Genomic DNA, 20,000 nt, shown 5'->3' with positions numbered 1-20,000 from the left:
AGAGATAGAGACAGAGAGAGAGAGAGAGAGAGAGAGAGAGAGAGAGAGAGAGAGAGAGAGAGAGAGAGAGAGAGAGAGAGAAGGGAGAGAGAGAGATGTGTGTGTGTGTGTGTGTGTGTGTGTGTGCGCCCGCTGTGTATATTGAAAGATTCAGTGTGTTAGAGGAACCCCATGGGGAAAGACAGGAATCCCTGTGCACTGTGTCCAGACTCAGCACCACCAGGAAGGAAACGTCTTGCTTCCTCTCTCTCTCAAACACACACACACACTCACACACACACACACACACCCTCTCTCACTCTCTCTCTCTGTCTCACACACATGCACACGCACAGTCATTTCCTGCCTATCTTGACAGTGCACCACTCAAAAACTAGTGAGAGTCACAAAACAAACACATGTTCGGAAGAGGGGAGGGGGGGGGGGTGCAGTGTGACTGTGTGTGTGTGTGTGTGTGTCCGTGTGTCCGTGTGTGTGTGTGTGTTTCCGTGTGTGTGTTTGTGTTTGTAAAGGAGAAGGGGGAGAGGTTACCACTGGCCATGCGTACTGGGAGAATACTGAGGGTCGCCTGGGTCATCCATCCTAGCACAGAGGCAAACAGTGCCGCAAGTGAGCGATAGCCCCAGGGGGAGGGTGAGGGTGAGGGGGAGAGGGTGGGATTGGGTTGGGTTAGTGGTGAAACTGCAGCTCCTACACCCCCACACGGGGGGGAGAGCTGCCGAGCCAAAATGGCCGCACTCACTTATAGGTGCTGATCGGAGGGGCGGACAAGGACAAGGGCTCCTCGAGAGACTCATCAAAGCTGTCGGAGACCAACAGTGAGAGAGACAGACACACACACACACACACACACACACACAAGTTGAACGAGGTCGACCTGGAGCGTGAGGTTCGGCACAGCACAGCACGGCACGGCACCACACAGCACGGGTTGCTGTGCACAAGGGTGCCACCTCATCTACGTTCATTTCAGAGTGCTGTGTATGTGTGTGTGTGTTCTAAGCCAGTGACGTTTTGTAGGTGTGAGTGTGAGTGTGAGTGTGTGTCCGTGTGTGTCTGTGCGTGTATGTGCGTGTCTGTGTCCGTGCGTGTGTGTGTGTGTCCTTGTGTGTCCGTGCGCGCACGTGTGTGTGTGTGTGTGTGTGTGTGTGTGTGTGTGTTGTGGTTTTGTGTAGTCATTCTTACCTTTCTGTAATTTTAGCGCACTGTGACGTTCTCATTGGAATGTCCTAAACATGAGTTTTAAAAAGACAATCAGTAACACAACCTAAGAATAATAAGTGGTGTGCACTGCATACCCATGATTTTCACTGGAAAGCAAACAGACACATGACCCTTTCAAAAACACTGAACATGTGTATTTTGAGAGGCATCCTGCTGTAATGAAAACATTTTCTCTTCAGCGTTCTTGGGCTGACCATATTGATGGCAATTTCAGTTCACCTCCAATCAACTTCATTAGATTTGACTTGAGGGTCATTCCAAGTGAAAACAGCCAAAATCGGGGTATCATGTACATGGTACCTCTCAGATTTTGCTGAAAAGCGGTGAAAATATGCCTTATGTTACCAAACGAGGGAATCTGAAGTTTCAGGTCAATATCTCAAACGGTTTGCCCGTGGCGTCCATTTGAATTTCGGGTGCCACGGCCGTAATTGACACATTGGAATTTCACATTTCATCTTTTGCCATTTTTGGAAGCCCATAACGTCTGTTCTAATAGTGGTAGTAATAGTAATACTGCCATCACTGAGCATAATACTAAGTTATTTCCACTATTTTCATGCTTTATCATCATTAAATTCTCCCTGATCTACATTCCAGACTTCTGGAAACAATGTCCAAAATGGTGCATTATGAAGAATAAAATTCATATTATGGAGCTTCATAGTCAAAAATGTTATTTCATTAAAAGAAAGAACAAATATGTATCTTTATTTGGTATAAATCCCATTAGGATCATCAAGTGCCCACATGGTCATTTGGGGGTCCAAATATGGGGTTCCAAAAGAGTCACCTCTGCCGGAGAGGGTTTTTGGACCCCCATAAAACCCCCGCCAGTGGTACCATACCCCTCAAATTCATTTTGGCAAGAGCAAGGTTCCCACATATAACAAATAATCCTGTTTAGAATAAATATGATCATTAATTGTGGTGCTAAGGCCACCCAAAAAGTGAAATCACACATGCCGTCAACATTTTTTAGGACTTTGGTGACCCACCTCTCACCCAAACAGTAAGGAATGTTGATTCTGCACACCAGTTTCCAGCCTTCTACCACTATTAGAACGTTATGGGCTTCCAAAAATGGCAAAAGATGAAATGTGAAATTCCAATGTGTCAATTACGGCCGTGGCACCCGAAATTCAAATGGACGCCACGGGCAAACCGTTTGAGATATTGACCTGAAACTTCAGATTCCCTTGTTTGGTAACATAAGGCATATTTTCACCGCTTTTCAGCAAAATCTGAGAGGTGTCATGTACATGGGTGGCTGAGTTGGCGTGGAATGACCCTTGAATCAATTGTGGCTCTGTGTTCCAACCAATTCCACTTTTTATCTATATAATGGCGATAACAATACACGTCTCAAGATGTCTTACAGAGCCTAAGACCTAGACCCCCCAGAGTAAGTACAAAGGAATGGTGGTAAAGGAAAGCGCTTCCTTTTAACAGGAAGAACCCATCCCGGGGGGGCATGTGTTAAGGCCTGCCCAGTGAGATACAGATAGAGCCCCCCCCCCTTATAATTCCTCAAATGGGAGAAAAGGAGAGGCAGGCACAATTCATACACGGAATCAAGCAAGTTGTTCAAACATGCATCGTATTGGCATACATGGGACAGAGGTCCATCAGTCATACAAACAGACAGGAGGGTGAAATAGTAGAGTGAGGCAGTAATTCCAGCATGCAAATGTAATAGCCGTACAGCCCGGTGCTGAAGTACCTTGCTGCGTTGCTTGCCGTTGACCATGGCATCAGTGGGAAACCCCTCTCGGCTCTGCAGGTGGGCGAAGGGCTTGACTGCCCCCCAGGACTCCAGGTAGCGAGTCATTCGAACGGACGCCCGCATCTTCAGCCCATCGTTCACACGCGGCTTTATGACGGTGCTCTTATTCTGTGTGTGGTCCTTGGACTGAGGGGGGGGTGGGGGGGGGGGGTGGGTAGAGAGCACACAGGACATGTATATGGACACATGCAAAAGAAGCACACATATGGCAGATCATAAATAATGCAAAATTATAAGAGCGAAAAATCCCAAAGCATAACACCATCACACTGTGCTTTGTTCCCTCTCTACTTTAGTTTTCTGTACATCCCTGACTTACTTCAGAGGTCACATACACAAAGCTCTAGGGTGGACACTGAAGCGGAGACACCTAGAGCGGTGCGAGCAACTCACCTGAGGGTCAATGACCAGGTAGGTGCGCAATTTCATCTCCTTCAGGTAGGCGTCGCGCTCGTGGCCATTGCCCTCCTCCACCTCGTAGGCCTTATTCAGGTGCTTCAGGGTGGACTCCGTTATGTGCACTCGCCTGCAGACGACAACAACAACAACAACAACTTGCATTTAGATAATCGCTTCATCGAGGCACCTCAAGTGCCTGAACACCGTGCTGATTTCACCATGAGCAACCACTTTGGTAACAGCTGAGCACCATCAGTATCACTATCAGCTATGGCAGTTGTTCAGCAATGCTGGCGGGAAATTAAATCCCAGAATGATAGTCATCATCTCCCTTTATATTCATCTTGGAGTTGTTAGTGCCTTTCTCTACCAGACACTGTACCACTTGAGTCACAGGATATTACCGCTACGAGAGAGACGTCTTTTCTGCTCTCTTGGCATTGCCTGGGACTCACTGTCTCTTAAGAATGTGTGTAGGTTACTAACAAAGCTCAGCTGAGGTCTGACAAGATGAGTAGTTAAACAGCACTAAAGGATTAAGATAAAGAATATTCCACACAATGGTATCTTCAGGATGTACTTATCAATAGTGGTCCACAAAATTGTACATCATCTAAAAATCCAACGCACAAATATCACAGCAAACAAACAAGTTTTGTTTATTATTTTTGACAAGGACTTCAGACCAAATTGTCAGTGCCATCACCCATCTGGGTGCACTGGTTTTATGAGGAGTAAAGGCGTCAGTATGCACATTTCCAGACATACCCGGGCAAACCCCCCGACTCCATGTGATTGGCCAGGGTGACGTCATGAGACCACACGTCAAACTGCCATTTGCGCAGGCCGATGACTCCACACAGGACATTCCCAGAGTGCACGCCCACGCGCATGTTGATGTCCACGCCAGTGGCCTCACGGACCAGCCTGGACAGGGAGAGAGGGAGAGAGGAAGGGACAGAGACACAGACAGAGGAAAGAGAAAGAGAGATGGAGAGAAAGAGAGAGGCAGAGGGATAAGGAGAAGGAGAGTGAATCCTCTGTGTCCCGGGCCCCTGCGTAGGAGCTTGGCCCTGGCCAAAACTCTGGCTTAAACCTTTACACTTGACATGAGGGATCTGCATCCACTCTTGGTTTTGGCCGGGCCTCAAAGACCGAAGAGATAAAAAGGGCCGTTGAACCCTGACAGTAAAAGCTCTCATAAGATCATTACGGCACAGAAATCCTTAAGCAGACCTTTGCCAATCCTCTCTAGCTAGCACCATGATTTGTTGTTATGTTCAGAACAGTGAATCACGAACGCCGTAAGCCCTTTTAGAATGTCTTATGGTTAGGTGGTCATCTCATTTCTCTGAAGTACAAGATTTCATTGGTAAATTCAACATTGTGAATGTACTGCACTTATAACGAAGTAACAAATAACGAAGGGTCAGTAATCGTAAAAGAATGTGTGTGTGTGTGTGTGTGTGTGTGTGTGTGTGTGTGTGTGTGTGTGTACTTACTTGATAGCCTCGCACATGTCCAGGCCCATCTTGACACAGTTCTTGGCATGTTTGGACAGTGACACAGGCAGACCAGACACACAGTAATAACAGTCTCCCAGAATCTTTATCCTCATGCAGTCATTTTCCTGGGTTGAGAAAACACACGCAAACACACACATTAGGGATGTTCAAAAACAGAACACAACTAGTCTGTAGTATATCTGAAATGTAAAACTGTATCATTTCAGATTAAATAAATGAAATAGGTGTGACAGATCTTGATGATCTCTGATTTGAACTTACTTTGGCGATCTGGTCAAACTTTCCAAAGAGCTCGTTGAGCATGATCACCAGTTCTTTGGGAGAGCAGTCACTAGCCAGCTGTGTGAAGCCCACAATATCAGCATAGAGAATACTGCAAGAAGATAAACCAATGTCAACATCAACCACCCTGGACAATGATAGGCTCCACCACTTCATTGCATCGGGGAATATTGAGGACAGCCCCGGTGATTACGTTGTTTTCCCAACTGCGAGCGTTCATGTGCTTTGCCGTCAGAATGCGTGAAAAACATGGACAGCACAACAAAGGTTAAACATACACTCATTAATCTTAAATAAATGGCTGTATTTGCTTAAAAGTATGGCGTGGCGGACACTTCTGAAAGCTTTCAAGTGACAGAAACAGTAAATTTCCAAGTTAACATTAAAATTGTTGGACATGAAGGACATGGACTACAAATTAACTACAACGTGACAACAAACCCACGATTGGGCAACTCTGTTAGCAAACTCTTCCCCCAGTTCCCCGCCAATTATTCCCACGAGATGACGTTCGCGGTGACGTTAGAATTTAAATTGGGAAAAAATTTTTCCCATGCACATGAATGCACCATTACTGTTCATACATTTTTGTTTGTGCATGTATTATGATGTGTGTCATTTTTTATTTAGGGTATAGCGGGTTAAGTTGCATTACAGAAAATTAACTACAGGCCAGGACTGAGTCAGTGAAAAGGAATAAGGACAGGGGCTTCCCGATTATCATAATTTTTACGCACAAGTCTGCAGACAACTTCTGCATTTATACAAACAGATGGATTATACTCCTTTGTTCATACCTTATCTCCTCCTTAAGGTTACCTTATCTCCTCCTTTGTTCATACCATATCTTTTCATAGTTTCTTTTGTAAAATGCAACGCTGCCTATAGCCCCCTTAAATAAAACCTGCAAACTGATACATGACCTCCTACACAGCACTCAGTGCTGATCCCCATAGGAGCTACAAGTGATTTGACATGGTGGCCTTCTAATGACTAGGCGTTCTAGAGTTCCATATCACTGCAGAGAGTGATCATGGGAGACCTGTCCTGGAGTGACTCCACATTCTCGTCTCGCTCATCCACAGCTGCTGATTCATAGACCAGGGGTCAGCTCTCGAGGGAACATTTAGCTGACCCCTGGTCTATGAATCACCTGACCAGATACATACTGTGCACACACACACACACACACACACACACGTGCATGCACAGACACACACACACACACACACACACACACACACACAGGGAAGGGTAATCAGGGACGTGTTCCCTGGCTTGGCAGGCCTTGTGTCTTTCCACACAGCTGCCAACGCTTCAGTTCATTAGAGGAATGCTAATGTCGACACCAGCGCTTTGCTAATGGCCCGTAAATAGTCATCCGTAGCCAGGTGTTCCTCCGAGGGAATTGCGAAGAATGACACGCAACATGGAAACGCTGAAGGAATGTCTTTTTAGAGCGACGAGAGAAAGAAACACAGTGTGACCTGACAGTGAGACTATGCCTTGACGAGAGAGAGATAGAGCGTAAGTACACCATAAAAAAAAACCTTCAATATGCTTAATCCCCAAACAAAGACCTTTGGATGCCCTTTCTGCTTGCGAGAAGGAAAACGGCAAAAAAAAAGTGTTCTTTAGTTCCTTTTTTAATGGTCTGTAAAAGAAGCAGAGCAGGAAGCCCTTTCATCACTTTTGTAATGAACACTGTTCAATGAACCTCTGAGACGCCATTACAGGGTCACTGCTTCCCGAGGCAGGCTCTCTCTCTGACCAGCGAACAACGGCCCACTGTTGTCGCGCCCCGCGCAGGTGAATGACCATTGAGGAAGGTGCCGAGCTATTCTGAGACAGGACTTTTTTTTTTAATTTTCGGACAGAAATGTGGCGAGCAAGACCGTGTCTAAATTTGAAACAGCTCCATGAGAACTGGACATTGTGAAGATCTAGTGGACCCTCCACATATAAATAGAATATCCCAAAGGACATGGTGGGGAGGGGGGAAATTGCATTAATCAAATTACGGTCTGTTAACAACGGTCATGTTAAGCATTTAGAATGCTCTGGAACGGGGGAGGGGCATGCACTACAGTGGGATGATTATTAGGAAGTAAAACTAAGCAGACGAAAACTTCCGCAGTCCTTTAAGGAACTGAACCACTGTGAGTCACAAGATCACAGTCGAACGGAAAAGGACATCTCTGACGTCATGAGATAATATCTCCATTTGTCAATAAAGTTACGTTTGACTTTCACCAGTTACAGTATGGAATGTCAATGAAATATTCACTATATTAGGTGTTAGTATATTAGTCCAGATATTCACTATATAAGGTGTCAGTATATTAGTCCAGATATTCACTATATTAGGTGTTAGTATATTAGTCCAGATATTCACTATATTAGGTGTTAGCATTAGGTGCATCACACTGTGCGGACTTGTGGTGTTCAACAGTGTCACAGCTGCAAGGTGAGCTTGATGACAAAGTGTCCTGCAGTACCTGACGTTCTCGTGTCTCTTCACGTAGAGACTGTGGAAGTTGTTGTCTTTGACCAGACGCTGTTGCTCCTCCTTGTCCTTGCACTCCCGCAGCCTCTCCATGATGGCCAGCTTCATCTTCATGGAGATATAGACAGGCAGGACCGACTGCAAAAGGTTCTCCTGAGGAAAGCCACAAACAATCGTTTTTTGTTTTTTTTTGACAGTCACAGTAGAAATAAATATTTGGACACTCCTTTTCCCTGTCCCAGATGAAAACACACAGACGCACAGACAAACACACACACACACACAGACACACACACAAACCTGCAGTATTTGAGCTTGTACGGCGTGTGCTGGCTGCCCTTTGTTATGAAGTTTGTGAGCCATCACAGATGGCTTTCTTGTCTCTACACTAATAAAAGCATCACCAAGTCTCTTCCTTATTCAGACCTTTAAATCAAGGTGATTTTATGTGCTTGTTCTTGAAAGGATGCAGAGTGAGCAGGAGAGAGGAGAGGAGGAACAGAAACCAGACGTCGGATAAGGAGCAGCACCGTGAGAGAACATGTAAGGACACAACGCTGTCTGCTCTCTCAGGGAGTCCGGCTGAAGTCTCATCAGCCCAATTCCCCTGCATTCCGATGGGAGGGTCATTAGAGAGGAGCCGCTGGCCACTGGCCAGGCCTTACGCGGCTGCTGTAAACACCGTCATGGCCGCCTCTCCTCCTGAATTACTGTAGGCCTCCAGCCTCAATTTACATACCTGGCTCTCTTTAGGCCTCCCATCCACTCAGACTCTCCCTTTCTGCCTCCGTCTCTATCCCCCTGTTCTCCTGCTCTCCCTCACTCACTCTTTTTCTCCCTCTGGCTTGTACTGCAGACTAGGGGGGGGATTTTGTTTCCCGTGCCTGCATTTCATTTTCTTACTGAATCCATCTTCCTCTCCCACTTTACGTCTTTCCCTTTATTACTCTCAGACACCACATCTCTTTCCCCTCCGTTCCCTTTCTCTCGCTTTTTCTCTTTCATGTCTTCTGCTGACCGTGAAGCGAGAAAAGCCATTTGCGCAGGGCGCTCCGGAGTCCTGACCGCACTAAATGATTCCTCAGATCTTATCAGCGAGGTAAACAAGAGGCCACTCTCTCTGGTCAGAGACTGAAGGCTTATGGAGATCAGGGCGCTGGTGCATGTGAGGGGCGGCTGATTTTTCACACTTATAACTTTATCGGGCTGTGCTCTTAGTCTGACACCACAAATCAGTGCAGTATGCCTACTTACGGTATTCTCTGCAGCCTTGGGGGGGGCTCAAACAGCGCAACTGTGTCCTTCTGCATGGCTGGGAGACACAGCAAAGTCACCACCATGCAAAACTGAGTTTGGAGCATTCGCTCTAAACATTCGCTGACCTTAAAGTAGCAATTAATAGCTTGGAGACCAGACGGATCTTACAGCAAATTTGAATTTGCTCTGGCAGATCCGTCTGGCCATTGTCCCATTCAGGCCTATTTCCCATTCACTAAAACCCCAGGAGCCAATCCCAACCGCTTATCCAGCATTGGGCGGGCCTTATACGATGATGAAGAGAGGAAGACAGTTGGCAGTGCCTGTGCAATGCCTGTGCTGATGGCGTCATTATTAAACGATACATGTATTTTTTGTTTGAAATTGAGTAGACAACTGCATTTAAAACCTTTGTTTACAAGAACTATGTGTTTGCTGTACTTCTGAAAGGATTTGGTAAGAGTTTAATGTACATGTAGTTTAAGTATACTTTTACCACTGGTTATTCCCCTCGGAAATCGAAAGTCAACTGAGGGCTCAGACCAATATTTCCATTAAGAATTAGTCTGGTGTTAGTCAGGCTAAGCAACAAGGAGTTTCTGAAATGAGAGAGCTAACTAGCAAAAAGCCAAAATATCTGTTTGGGAGACGCCGCAAAAAGCATTGCTGGCTCTGATACTGTATATCTGGTGAAGCAAAAATGACTTAACATATACTTATGTCCATGTTTATACTATTTATAGAGGAGTAGGACTCAAATCAGGAGATTCTATGAATGTTGTAAATGCCTCAGCCTGCTCCCAATAACAATTAGTGTGCCCGTGATGACTTCCTCTATGCGCAACCATCTACAGTAAAATGTTCAGCCCACATTCAGAGAGATTGCAGTGACATTAATGGCAGGACAAAATGGGCATGTGCCATGGCAGCCTCTCTCAGTGCACAACAGTGTGCGCGTGCACACGCACACACATGGGGCAGCCGTGGCCTACTGGTTAGTGCTTCGGACTTGTAACCGGAGGGTTGCCGGTTCGAACCCCGACCAGTAGGCACGGCTGAAGTGCCCTTGAGCAAGGCACCTAACCCCTCACTGCTCCCCGAGCGCCACTGTTGTTGCAGGCAGCTCACTGCGCCGGGATCAGTGTGTGCTTCATCTCACTGTGTGCTGAGTGTGTTTCACTAATTCACGGATTGGGATAAATGCAGAAACCAAATTTCCCTCACGGGATCAAAAGAGTATATATACTTATACACACACACACACACACACACACACACACACACAGGAAACAGGAAAATGTTACACATTACTTCAAAAGAATGAACATTTTGATGACTGACAATAATAAAAACATAACACCCTGCCACAATCTTCACAAGTCCTTGGGCTATATATTGATGTTTGTAATCATGTTTTTATTTGTTCTTCTATGGCTGGTATCATTTGCCTGTGCCTTTCATTTGTTAATTTTCCAGAGGGCTTTGAATGTTCTATCAGGAAGAAAAAGCTGGCTGAAGTCAAAGAACTGGTAGAGTATAGCAGCTGTAAAAATACTGGTTCAGTTGCCAGAATGTGTAAACCCTTAACAAATGCTTGTGTTGTTGTAAATAACTAATGCATGCAAGAGAAATGGGGTGTTGGTAGTGTAGTGGTTAAGGAGCTGGGTTAGCGTGCAGTAACCTGAAAGTTGTTGGTTCAATTCCCAGCTTCCACCGTTGTGACCTTGAGCAAGGCACTTAACCCCAAGTTGCTCCGAGGACAATGTAATCCCTTGTGATATAGCTGACATATGTAAGTCACTTTGGTCAACAAGTGTCTGCTAAATGTAACGTAATGTAAAAGACCATCTACACGTCTATTCATGAGGCAGGCTGGTCCGTATAAAAGTAAACCATTACCACGCCTTCAGCTCCCCAGGCTTCCTTAACGACTAACTAAACACAAGCAATGCACCAGTCCAGGTGTGAGTGCGCACTCACTTCTACACACTACTCCTACTATAGCTTTGTCTCGTTTCAGGGGCACTAGTCACGCCACTATGATGCTACCTGTCTACGAATCTATCCTTACAACCAAGTAGCCCCTGAAACGAGACACAGCTTATGTTGCACACTGTTCCGTGTGTGTGTGTGTATGTACTGTACCAAGTGTGCATAAGTCCTGTATGTTCACATGGGTGAAATGCAGAGGACAAATGACTGTGTGTGTATCACACTGGCCACTAACACTGATTCTAATTCTAGGTGTAATGACTGTGTGTGTGAGAGTGAGAACTGATTCTTATTCTAGTTCTAAACACTGTCTGTGTGTGTGTGTGTGTGTGTGTGTGTGTGTGTGTGTGTGAGAGAGAGAGAGAGAGAGAGAGAGAAAGAGAGTGAGACTGATTCTTATTCTAGCTGTAATGAATGTCTGTGTGTGAGTGTGTGTGTGTGTGTGAGAGTGAGATGGGCGGAGAGTGAGACGGCCGGAGAGTGAGACAGGCTGAGAGTGCTCTCTGTACCTGCTGCCTCTTCTCGATCTCCAGCTTCATGCGGCTGCCCAGACAGCTGAGGGTGTCCTTGAAGGTCTGCCTCAGAGCCCTCTCCATCAGGACCTTATGGAAGGCCCCCACCACACTGCCACACAGGAACACCACCGCGTTGGACAGCATCTACACACACACACACACACACACACACACACACACACACACACACACACAGACACACACAGACACAGACACACACACACACACGAGACATTCATTCAGTAATGGGGCTGCATTAAAATATCAGACATCTTTGTGTGAAACAAGGCCAAATACAAGATATCAAGTGGAAAATGTCTAAAACTGTAACCTCAGTTCTCTTAGGGAGAACACGAGGCAGTAGATGATCACGACAGAGAATGTGTCAAAGTGCTTTGACTGAAAGAGTACTACATATATTTATAAAAGATGCCTTCACAAAGACAAGAAAAAAGAAATATAACGGAAACCACCTGTTATTTACAGACAGGCGTGGTTTGTAATTTTTAGTTCAACCACAGTGGTTTTATAGATTGCATATGCTGTACCTGCTTGGCTAAGTGAGGACTGTCGGAGGAGTTAAAGACGGCCAGCCGTAAGCTCAGAACAATGATATAGGACACGGAGGAGATTACACTGAGGATGACCGCATAGGTCATCTGGAATGGCAGCATGGTGTAAACGGTGAAGATAATGAAGAGAAAGAATGGCACCTAGAGGGGGAGAGAGAGAGAGACAGAGAGAGAGAGAGAGAGAGAGAGAGAGAGAGAGAGAGAGAGAGAGAGAGAGAGAGAGAGAGAGAGAGAGAGAGAGAGAGAGAGAGAGAGAGAGAGAGAGAGAGAGAGAGAGAGAGAGAGAGAGAGAGATTAATGTACTGTATGGCAGCGGTGTAACAGATATTGGTCCTTAGATTAATATCACTACTGCAGAATAAGCAATGCTCTCTCTGTTTAAACATCATCTCACATAACTCAGGCACAAAGAATTTCAAAATAAAACACACCAAGAGAAACATACGCCTTAGCATTCACCTATCAATTACCTAATCTGATAAACACAAAAGAGATAAGAGATAGACAGACAGAGAGAGATTGATAAAGAGAGTGTGTGAGTGTGAGTGTGAGTGAGAGTGTGTGTGTGTGTGTCTGTGTGCGTGTGTCTGTGTGTGCGTGCGTGTGTCTGTGTGTGTGTGCGTGTGTCTGTGTGTGTGTGCGTGTGTCTGTGTGTGTGTGTGTGTGTGTGTGTGTGTGTGTGCCTGTGTGTGTGCGTGCGTGCGTCTGTGTGTGTGTGTGTGTGTGTGTGTGTGTGTCTGTGTGCGCGCGCGTCTGTCTGTCTGTCTGTCTCTGTGTGTGTGTGTGTGTGTGCCTGTGTGCGTGTGCGTGCGTGCGAAGTCTGTGTGTGTGTGTCTGTGTGCGCGCGCGTCTGTGTGTGTGTGTGTGTGTGTGTGTGTGTGTGTGTGTGTGTGTGTGTGTGTGTGTGTGTGTGTGTGTGTGTGTGTGCGCGCGCGTCTGAGTGTCTGTGTGTGTGCGTGCGTGCATCTGTGTGTGTGCGCGCGCGTCTGTGTGTCTGTGTGTGTGTGCGTGCATGCGTCTGTGTGTGTGTGTGTGTGTCTGTGTGCGCGCGCGTCTATCTGTGTGTGTGTGTGTCTGTGCGCGCGTGTGTGTGTGTGTGTGTCTGTGCGTGCGTGCATATGTGTGTGTGTGTGTGTGTGTGTGTGCGTGTGTGTGTGTATGTGTGTGTGTGTGTGTGTATGTGTGTGCGTGCTTGCATACTTGGTCCCAGGGCCAGATGTGCTCTCCGCTGAAGATGAAGGTGAAGCCCATGGTGAGGTGTGTGGCCCACACCAGCAGGCCCAGCAGCCGACGCCAGCGCTGCGACAGCACCTCGGTGCACACCAGCACGAACACCACCAGGAACACACACAGCCCGCAGCTCACTGCGCTCACAAACGCCTTGTGCTCCCGCGCACTCTGCCAACACAGCAGCCCACCAGGCATCAGTTAGCAGGCACATGTCAGCGCTGATGCAGATCAATAATTAGCACTAATTGACAATATGTATGAGCTTTTTTGTTCATCAAGATGAGGAGCTGAATGGATGCATTTGACATGAATAGATAGAGATAGATAGATAGATAGATACTTGATAGATGGAATGGAAACCCATGTTGCACCTCTCGGCCATTCATGTTCTTCCTGCATTCAGGGTGTTGCTTCCAAATCAATAAATTCAATACAACTGAACGAATATACATATAAAGGATGTAGTTCATGTAAATTAAATTTTGTTTGGTTTCATTTGAGCTTCATAAAGGCAGCCAGGGACAGCATGTACTGTATACATTTCAGTGCTTACCTGTCAAGGAAGACATTCAATACATAAACATGGCCAGTGATGAATGTAACATTCATAAACCAAGATGGAAAATAATCAATATCTTTATGACTTCCTGCCTACAACATTCTCAGGAGAAGAAGAGAGGAGAAGTGAGGGGAGGAGAGAAAAGGAGAGGAGTAAACTCCAATGTATCAGTGTGAGAAGGAAACGTTGCTCTTTCTGGGGAAAGGCATTCAGCATTATATGCTGTGCAAGGTGGTTTCCATGGCAGCGGAAAGGGCAAGATTCCGAGCTTCTCCAGCTGCTCAGTGTGGCTTCCCCATCGAGTGGTGCGCCCAACGCCAGGGCTCTTCCTACACTACAGTAACAGGGTATATACAGAAATTCTTAAGTTGAATTTAATAACTTTTAATACCTTTTTTAATACCTTCACAATATTTTTTATTACCAACACGACTTCGAGCTGCAACTAGCGGCAACCTTTCGTAGCAACGTAGCAGTGTAGCAATGCTTACAATTCAAATCAAGTATCTATTATTACAGTTACTGGATACTTTGTTCCTTTTTTGCTTCAATAAAAACACTGGCCTATAGACAATTATTTGTTATTTAATCCTAACCCAAGATAAAAAGTTATTTCATTGTTACTGTATGTGTAGGAAGAGCACACACCACTTCACCAGCACTACACTCTTTCTTTCACTATCATTCTATCTCAATCAAGACAAAATGACAAATGAAAATCAGAAAAGGTTTACTGGACTTTCTTCCAAATAGGCCCACGACCATACGCAGTACACACACACACACACCCTTGCTGTCTCATATACTTTGCCAGTCAAGGTATCATATTCAAAAATAGGTGGTCACATTTTACAAAAATACTAATTATTGATTGGGCTGCTGCAGAATGTGGGAAATTTTGAAAAATAACCCCTTAAATAATTACTTCTGGGGAATTTTGTGGAAACTAATTGATAAATTGACTTCAATTATATTATATGATAATATATTGATAGCATATTACAATACAGCCTATAAAAACCTACACAGGTTGTTATATTCAACTAATTTAAGTTACTTTGATCTCGTCACATACTACATCAAGGGAGTAAGCATATGGCTCCTGAGCAAGCTTTGAATAATGCAAAGGTCACACCTGTTAAACTAACCTTAACATGACATTTACTGAGGGTAGAAAATGTTAAATCTTATAGCCTAAACCTTATCGTAAACAAAGCAACACTGTCAGGCCTATGTTTAACCTCTATTCTGTGGTCAAGGCAGGGTTAGCTCATTGCCAATAACCCCTTATAACATGTACATCTGTTTACATGTTATATTCTTGTTTTTTCCCCTTTCATTTCCTTCTGCCTTCATGGGGACTTTTAATTTGAAAAGGGGTTATTGTGATACTGTATGTAGGCCTAGTTTAGGCTATGTCTGCTGCTCTGCCTGTGTCATTGAAAACGCGATGGAGCAAATGATTACTTTTTTGGATGACAATAATGACAACTGGTAGTAGATATACTGATAGCTTTAATTAAGCCTCAATGACGCATATTTATGTGGAGAGACAGTAGCCCTACGTGGCTGATGAGCCACTGAGCCAGGCAGTCGACTCTTCCACCTCTGACTACGTCCGCACATTCTTGTTTGCTGGCTAGTAGACTCCATATGTGACCTGACGGCATTCACTCCCATTCAGGTGACATTTATTGTCTTTTTACAGACGTGGCAATAAGCCTCTTGGCTGTTGCCAACTAGCCTAAGCCAGTCTCTGAATCTCGAGTCCTCTAACCAAATGTCCGAAAAATTACATTTTCCCATGACTTCGTCAATAGTAGCGAACTTTTGGCAACAAGTTTGGCAGCAAGCCAGCCGTATATCCAGTTTGAGGGGGCGCTAAAAGTTTTTACCGCGAACGCACACTGACATATCGCTCAGGTCCTACTCGCACATATAATGAATATAATATAAATAAATTCACGCAAATTTTAGGAGATAGGCCTGCACTTAACACAAATGGAAAACCTCATAGTGGTTCGAAAATGTAATACCTCATCAGATGACGTTTATTACTTTTTAATACTTTTAAATGGCCTTAAATTTGGCTAATTACATTTACTACCTTTTAATACTTTTTACAACCCCGCGGACACCCTGAGTAAACACGCCGAGGCAAAGTCATGCTCGTGGTGGACCTCATACCCCGTATAAAACTGCTCCGAATTTGCATGCAACCTTTTTCACATGCTAGAGCAAACACGACAACAGCCACGACAAAGAAGATAAAACAGCTCGTTTGAAAGACATTCTTTTTTGCCTCTCTTGCACAGCATGAGCCTAACATTTGCAAATCAGCCAGAGATGAATACGGGAGATTTTATGCAAAACCCACTGCCAAAAGCAAATCTCCTCTCCAATCATAATGGGTTTTTTTCTTGTCTTTTTCATGCATCCACAAAACCTGCATGATCCTCTCAACCTGTACCCTGAGCAAACTCTGCTCTACTCTCTGCTCAAGTGGTGCGCTAACACATGGATGTCTGCATGTGCTTACCCTGGTCGACTGCAATCCTCCCACAGCTGTGTGTGTGTGTGTGTGTGTGTGTGTGTGCGCGTGCGTGTGCGCGCGTGTGTGTGTGTGTGTCTGATGTCAAGAGAGAAAGAGAGAGTGGAAAGTTTGCAGAGATTTCATTATATTGAACTGGCAGGCTTCCGTCTTCAACAATAGCCCAGTGCAATCCTCATTCTCTCAGGATGATACATTATCCCTAGCAACCGCACTGGCTGAGAGGGGAAACATCTCACTAATAGACATGCAATTCTGTGTGTGTGTGTGTGAGTGAGTGTGTGTGTGTGTTTGTCACTGCATATTCAGAGTTCAGTGGGAGGATGTAGATGGATGTATGGGGGACAGAAATGTGTGTGTGTGCGTGTGTGTGTGTGTGTTTGTCTAGCATGCCGACGTGTGTCAGCAACAGACAGACACAGGCACAATAGCAGGAAAGTAAAGCCCCATTTTCCATGAAAGATGACAGATAGGGAGGGGGCTGTCTGATGGGCATGTTATGAGGCCGTTTGGCCAGGCGACCACCTGACTAACGGAAAGCATGACAGCCTCTGCCAACGTCAACAGGCCGCTCCTGTCCTCCGCCTGCTTGTGCCCGGCAACTCGGCCACTTCCCTTGGGTGGTACAACAACATTCCTCACGCAATACCATCACGCAATGCCATCTCAGAGACGGCTGCATTAATACCAACACTGCCCTCTCCACTGACTCCTCTGCACAGCACCACCACCAAACACTACTACCACCATCATTAACCAGCGCCATCCCCCCCCCCACCTTCGTGAGAGACCGTCGCCCCCCCCCCCCCCCCCCTCCTGTGTTCTCACATCCAATTACGCACCTTCTGCCTCACAGCGCGTGTCCTGGTCACCTCTGGGTGCCTCGATCTCACCTTTGCTCCACCGAGCTGCCTAGTTATTGCTAGTGAACTTCTTCGATAAGGTCGTTAGCACCTCTGCACTGATAGAAGGGGGGCAACTGAACAGGATGCTCAACCTTCATAGTAAGCGAACTTAGTTCAGAGGCCATAACACATTATCTTTCAAAAACCATAGCCCTTCAAATGACCCCAACCAAGGTTTATCTGGGAACTTCAGACTAATTTGGTGATCACACTAGTAATAGCGTATGAGTAATAACATAATAACACATTGTACTGCAAACCAAATTTCCCTATAAGTACAAATAAAGCTACCTGAACCTGTACCTTCCTTACATAAAAAGCAAAACAAAATAGACAACATGAAGGTGGACTGCAGAGGGGAGAGGAAGAGGAGTGTGTGTGTGTGTGTGTGTGGACGCTACTCACCAGGCTGAGGAAGAGGAAGAGGAGTGTGTGTGTGTGTGTGGACGCTACTCACCAGGTTGAGGAAGAAGAAGAGGAGTGTGTGTGTGTGTGTGGATGCTACTCACCAGGCTGAGGAAGAGGAAGATGAGTGTGTGTGTGTGTGTGTGTGTGTGGACGCTACTCACCAGGTTGAGGGAGAAGAAGAGGATGAGCAGGCCGGCGCAGGACAGCATGGAGAGGCCTAGCAGCAGCACCAGTGGCTGATACTGGCTGATGCAGGAGAACTTCCTGTACAGCGCTTCCTGTTTGAGCTCCTTGTCGTTCAGCAGGTACTTCCCTTTGGCATGCATGGTGAGAGCTCATGCGCACCGGAGTGAACAAAAAAAGACAAACAACCCAAAAAATCCCAAAAAAAAGTCGTCCAGTGAAAAAGAAATATATAAGGGTTATTCCATCGTCACCATGGCGATGGTTGTTAGGACTTCCCAATCATTCCAGTGCTTTCTAGCTCAACTTCAGTTTAGTCTGTTTGTGGAGCATCTCCTTAATTTCTGTTGTCACTCTTCATCTGGCTACCTCTTTATTCCTCTCTCTCCCTTTCTTTTCTCTCTTTCTCTTTTGTTCTTCTCTCTCTCCCTTTCCCTTTACTTGGCAGGCAGTAACAGTCCCTTACTGCCAGCAAATGAGTTCCCTCCCCGAGGTTTTGTGGAGAGAAAAAGTGGAGTGGGGAATAGGGAAAGAGAGAGAGAGAGAGAGAGAGAAAGGGGGAGGGGGAAGGAGAACAGGGGGAGAGAAAGACAGAGAGGGCAGTTTGGTTGTCAAGGTTTCCACCAGCGTTGAGGATTTCCCAGCAGTCCTCTGAATCTTCCCCCTGGCCCGGTGACGAGGCGAGTCGCGCTCTTCTCTCAGCTCCGCTGGATGGCGTCACAGTCAAAGGTCAAACCTGAGGGAGGAAGGTGAGAAATGAGGAGGGGTCAGCATGTTTACGGGAACTGGGTACAGACGGTCACACCATCGCGCCATGGCGAGGGAGAATGGATGGGTCATCAGGTGGGGAGGAGGGGTCGGTTGGGGTAAGGGAAAGGGGTGGAACTTTTTTTGCTCTTGCTTTGTGTGCTCGCTTTGTTGACGGGTCGTAAAACTATCCCTTTGCAGACCCCGTCACTGACACCGATACACACACACACACAAACAGGGTCCCAGCTGATGTCAGCACCACTAATTGTTTTCACTCACACTCTTCTTTAATCTAGATCAATTCATTTCTGTTTGGTCTGGGCACACACACCACTGTGTGCACAAGCCATCGCCACTTATTGAATTTCAATGTTTTGCAACTTTGAAAAACCGCTCGTATAATTTACAATGGCCTGTCCCGGCCGTATTTCCCACGATCACTGAAATGCCGTTTTTTTCGCCCTCCGTGTGCTGCGGCCTGGTTTGGGCCCGGGCCACCATGGTCGAGAGTGAAGGCCACCATGGGCAACCTCCGTCCTCTAATCATCAGCATGGTGGTGGCGGCGGGGGGCGGGGGGGCTGGAAGAGGATTGTGGGAGATTCACAAGGCCCAGCAGCCAGACGTCATGCAACTGGGAGAACTGCTGTGACCAGTGAGTCACGCTGCAACTTTGATTCATCTGCTCCATGGAGGATCCTTGTCTTTAAAAATAAATTAATTAATTAAAAAAAAAAACACATTTCACTCTGCCGCAACTGTAGTCGTGCCCCGGCGATGATGGTCTTAGCACAAAACTGCCAACTCTAGAGAATCGAGGCGGATGAAGGAATATGTCATTGTGATGACGTGCTGCTGGAGAACAAAACACACACACACACACACACACACACACAAAACCAGCAATGAGAAACATCAGCGATGTTCCATTGGCCATTACAGGATGATGCGGTGCCTCGTCCTCTGTTCCTCCTAATGAGTTCAGACAGGATATGAGCTGGGGGAATTCCTTCTGCCCTCTGCCCTCTGAGGACAGACAGCGCTATTTACGAAGCCCTGTTCCCCACAGCTCGTCCAGCTGACTAGTGCCCAACATGCAGCAAATGCGCATTAAATTAAATGGGAGGCTCGTTCCGTCACCACTGCGTGCTCCTATTCTCCAAGGACGCCTTCTAATAAGCTCCTTAATTGTGTGCCCGGCCTTTCTCTCTCAGTCGGTCTTTTTCTTGAACTGAGCGGTCATTAAAATGCCCTGTGAGCGCCATCACCAGCGAACGAGGTCGTCTTCTACAAGCAGGTGCTGGCCAACTGCCGGCAAACACAGGAAGTTTGCCCAGTGAATCAGAGATGCCCTGCT

At 46.2% G+C, this 20,000-nt stretch overlaps 2 protein-coding genes across 5 annotated transcripts in view; one reads left to right on the top strand and one right to left on the bottom strand.

The window, feature by feature from the left end:
- Positions 1–20,000, top strand: part of brd7 (bromodomain containing 7) — a 135,532-nt gene that overhangs the window by 21,260 nt on the left and 94,272 nt on the right. The window lies entirely within an intron of this gene.
- The window catches only part of adcy7 (adenylate cyclase 7), a 50,770-nt gene that overhangs the window by 8,664 nt on the left and 22,106 nt on the right, over positions 1–20,000 (bottom strand). For 3 of the 4 annotated variants that reach the window (XM_076286914.1, XM_076286915.1, XM_076286916.1), the window contains exons 2-13: positions 17,874–18,631; positions 13,260–13,457; positions 12,036–12,200; positions 11,482–11,631; positions 7,716–7,876; positions 5,197–5,308; positions 4,912–5,039; positions 4,178–4,336; positions 3,404–3,536; positions 2,948–3,136; positions 1,186–1,229; positions 743–802 (exon numbers count right to left, since the gene is read on the bottom strand). In XM_076286914.1, the coding sequence (XP_076143029.1) occupies positions 743–802; positions 1,186–1,229; positions 2,948–3,136; positions 3,404–3,536; positions 4,178–4,336; positions 4,912–5,039; positions 5,197–5,308; positions 7,716–7,876; positions 11,482–11,631; positions 12,036–12,200; positions 13,260–13,457; positions 17,874–18,038 (1,664 nt within the window). In that variant the 5' untranslated portion in view covers positions 18,039–18,631. The remainder of the gene's footprint in view (positions 1–742; positions 803–1,185; positions 1,230–2,947; positions 3,137–3,403; positions 3,537–4,177; positions 4,337–4,911; positions 5,040–5,196; positions 5,309–7,715; positions 7,877–11,481; positions 11,632–12,035; positions 12,201–13,259; positions 13,458–17,873; positions 18,632–20,000) is intronic. The other variant, XM_076286917.1, reaches the window with a different exon arrangement.

Source organism: Alosa pseudoharengus, unplaced genomic scaffold, assembly GCF_046254945.1.
Source record: "Alosa pseudoharengus isolate Yale_2024_CS ecotype anadromous, Long Island Sound unplaced genomic scaffold, YU_APseudo_1.1 YU_APseudo_1.1_scf_16, whole genome shotgun sequence".
Lineage (NCBI taxonomy): Eukaryota > Metazoa > Chordata > Actinopteri > Clupeiformes > Clupeidae > Alosa > Alosa pseudoharengus.
The sequence above is the reverse complement of the archived record's forward strand: the minus strand, read 5'-3'. Positions and strand labels throughout refer to the sequence as shown.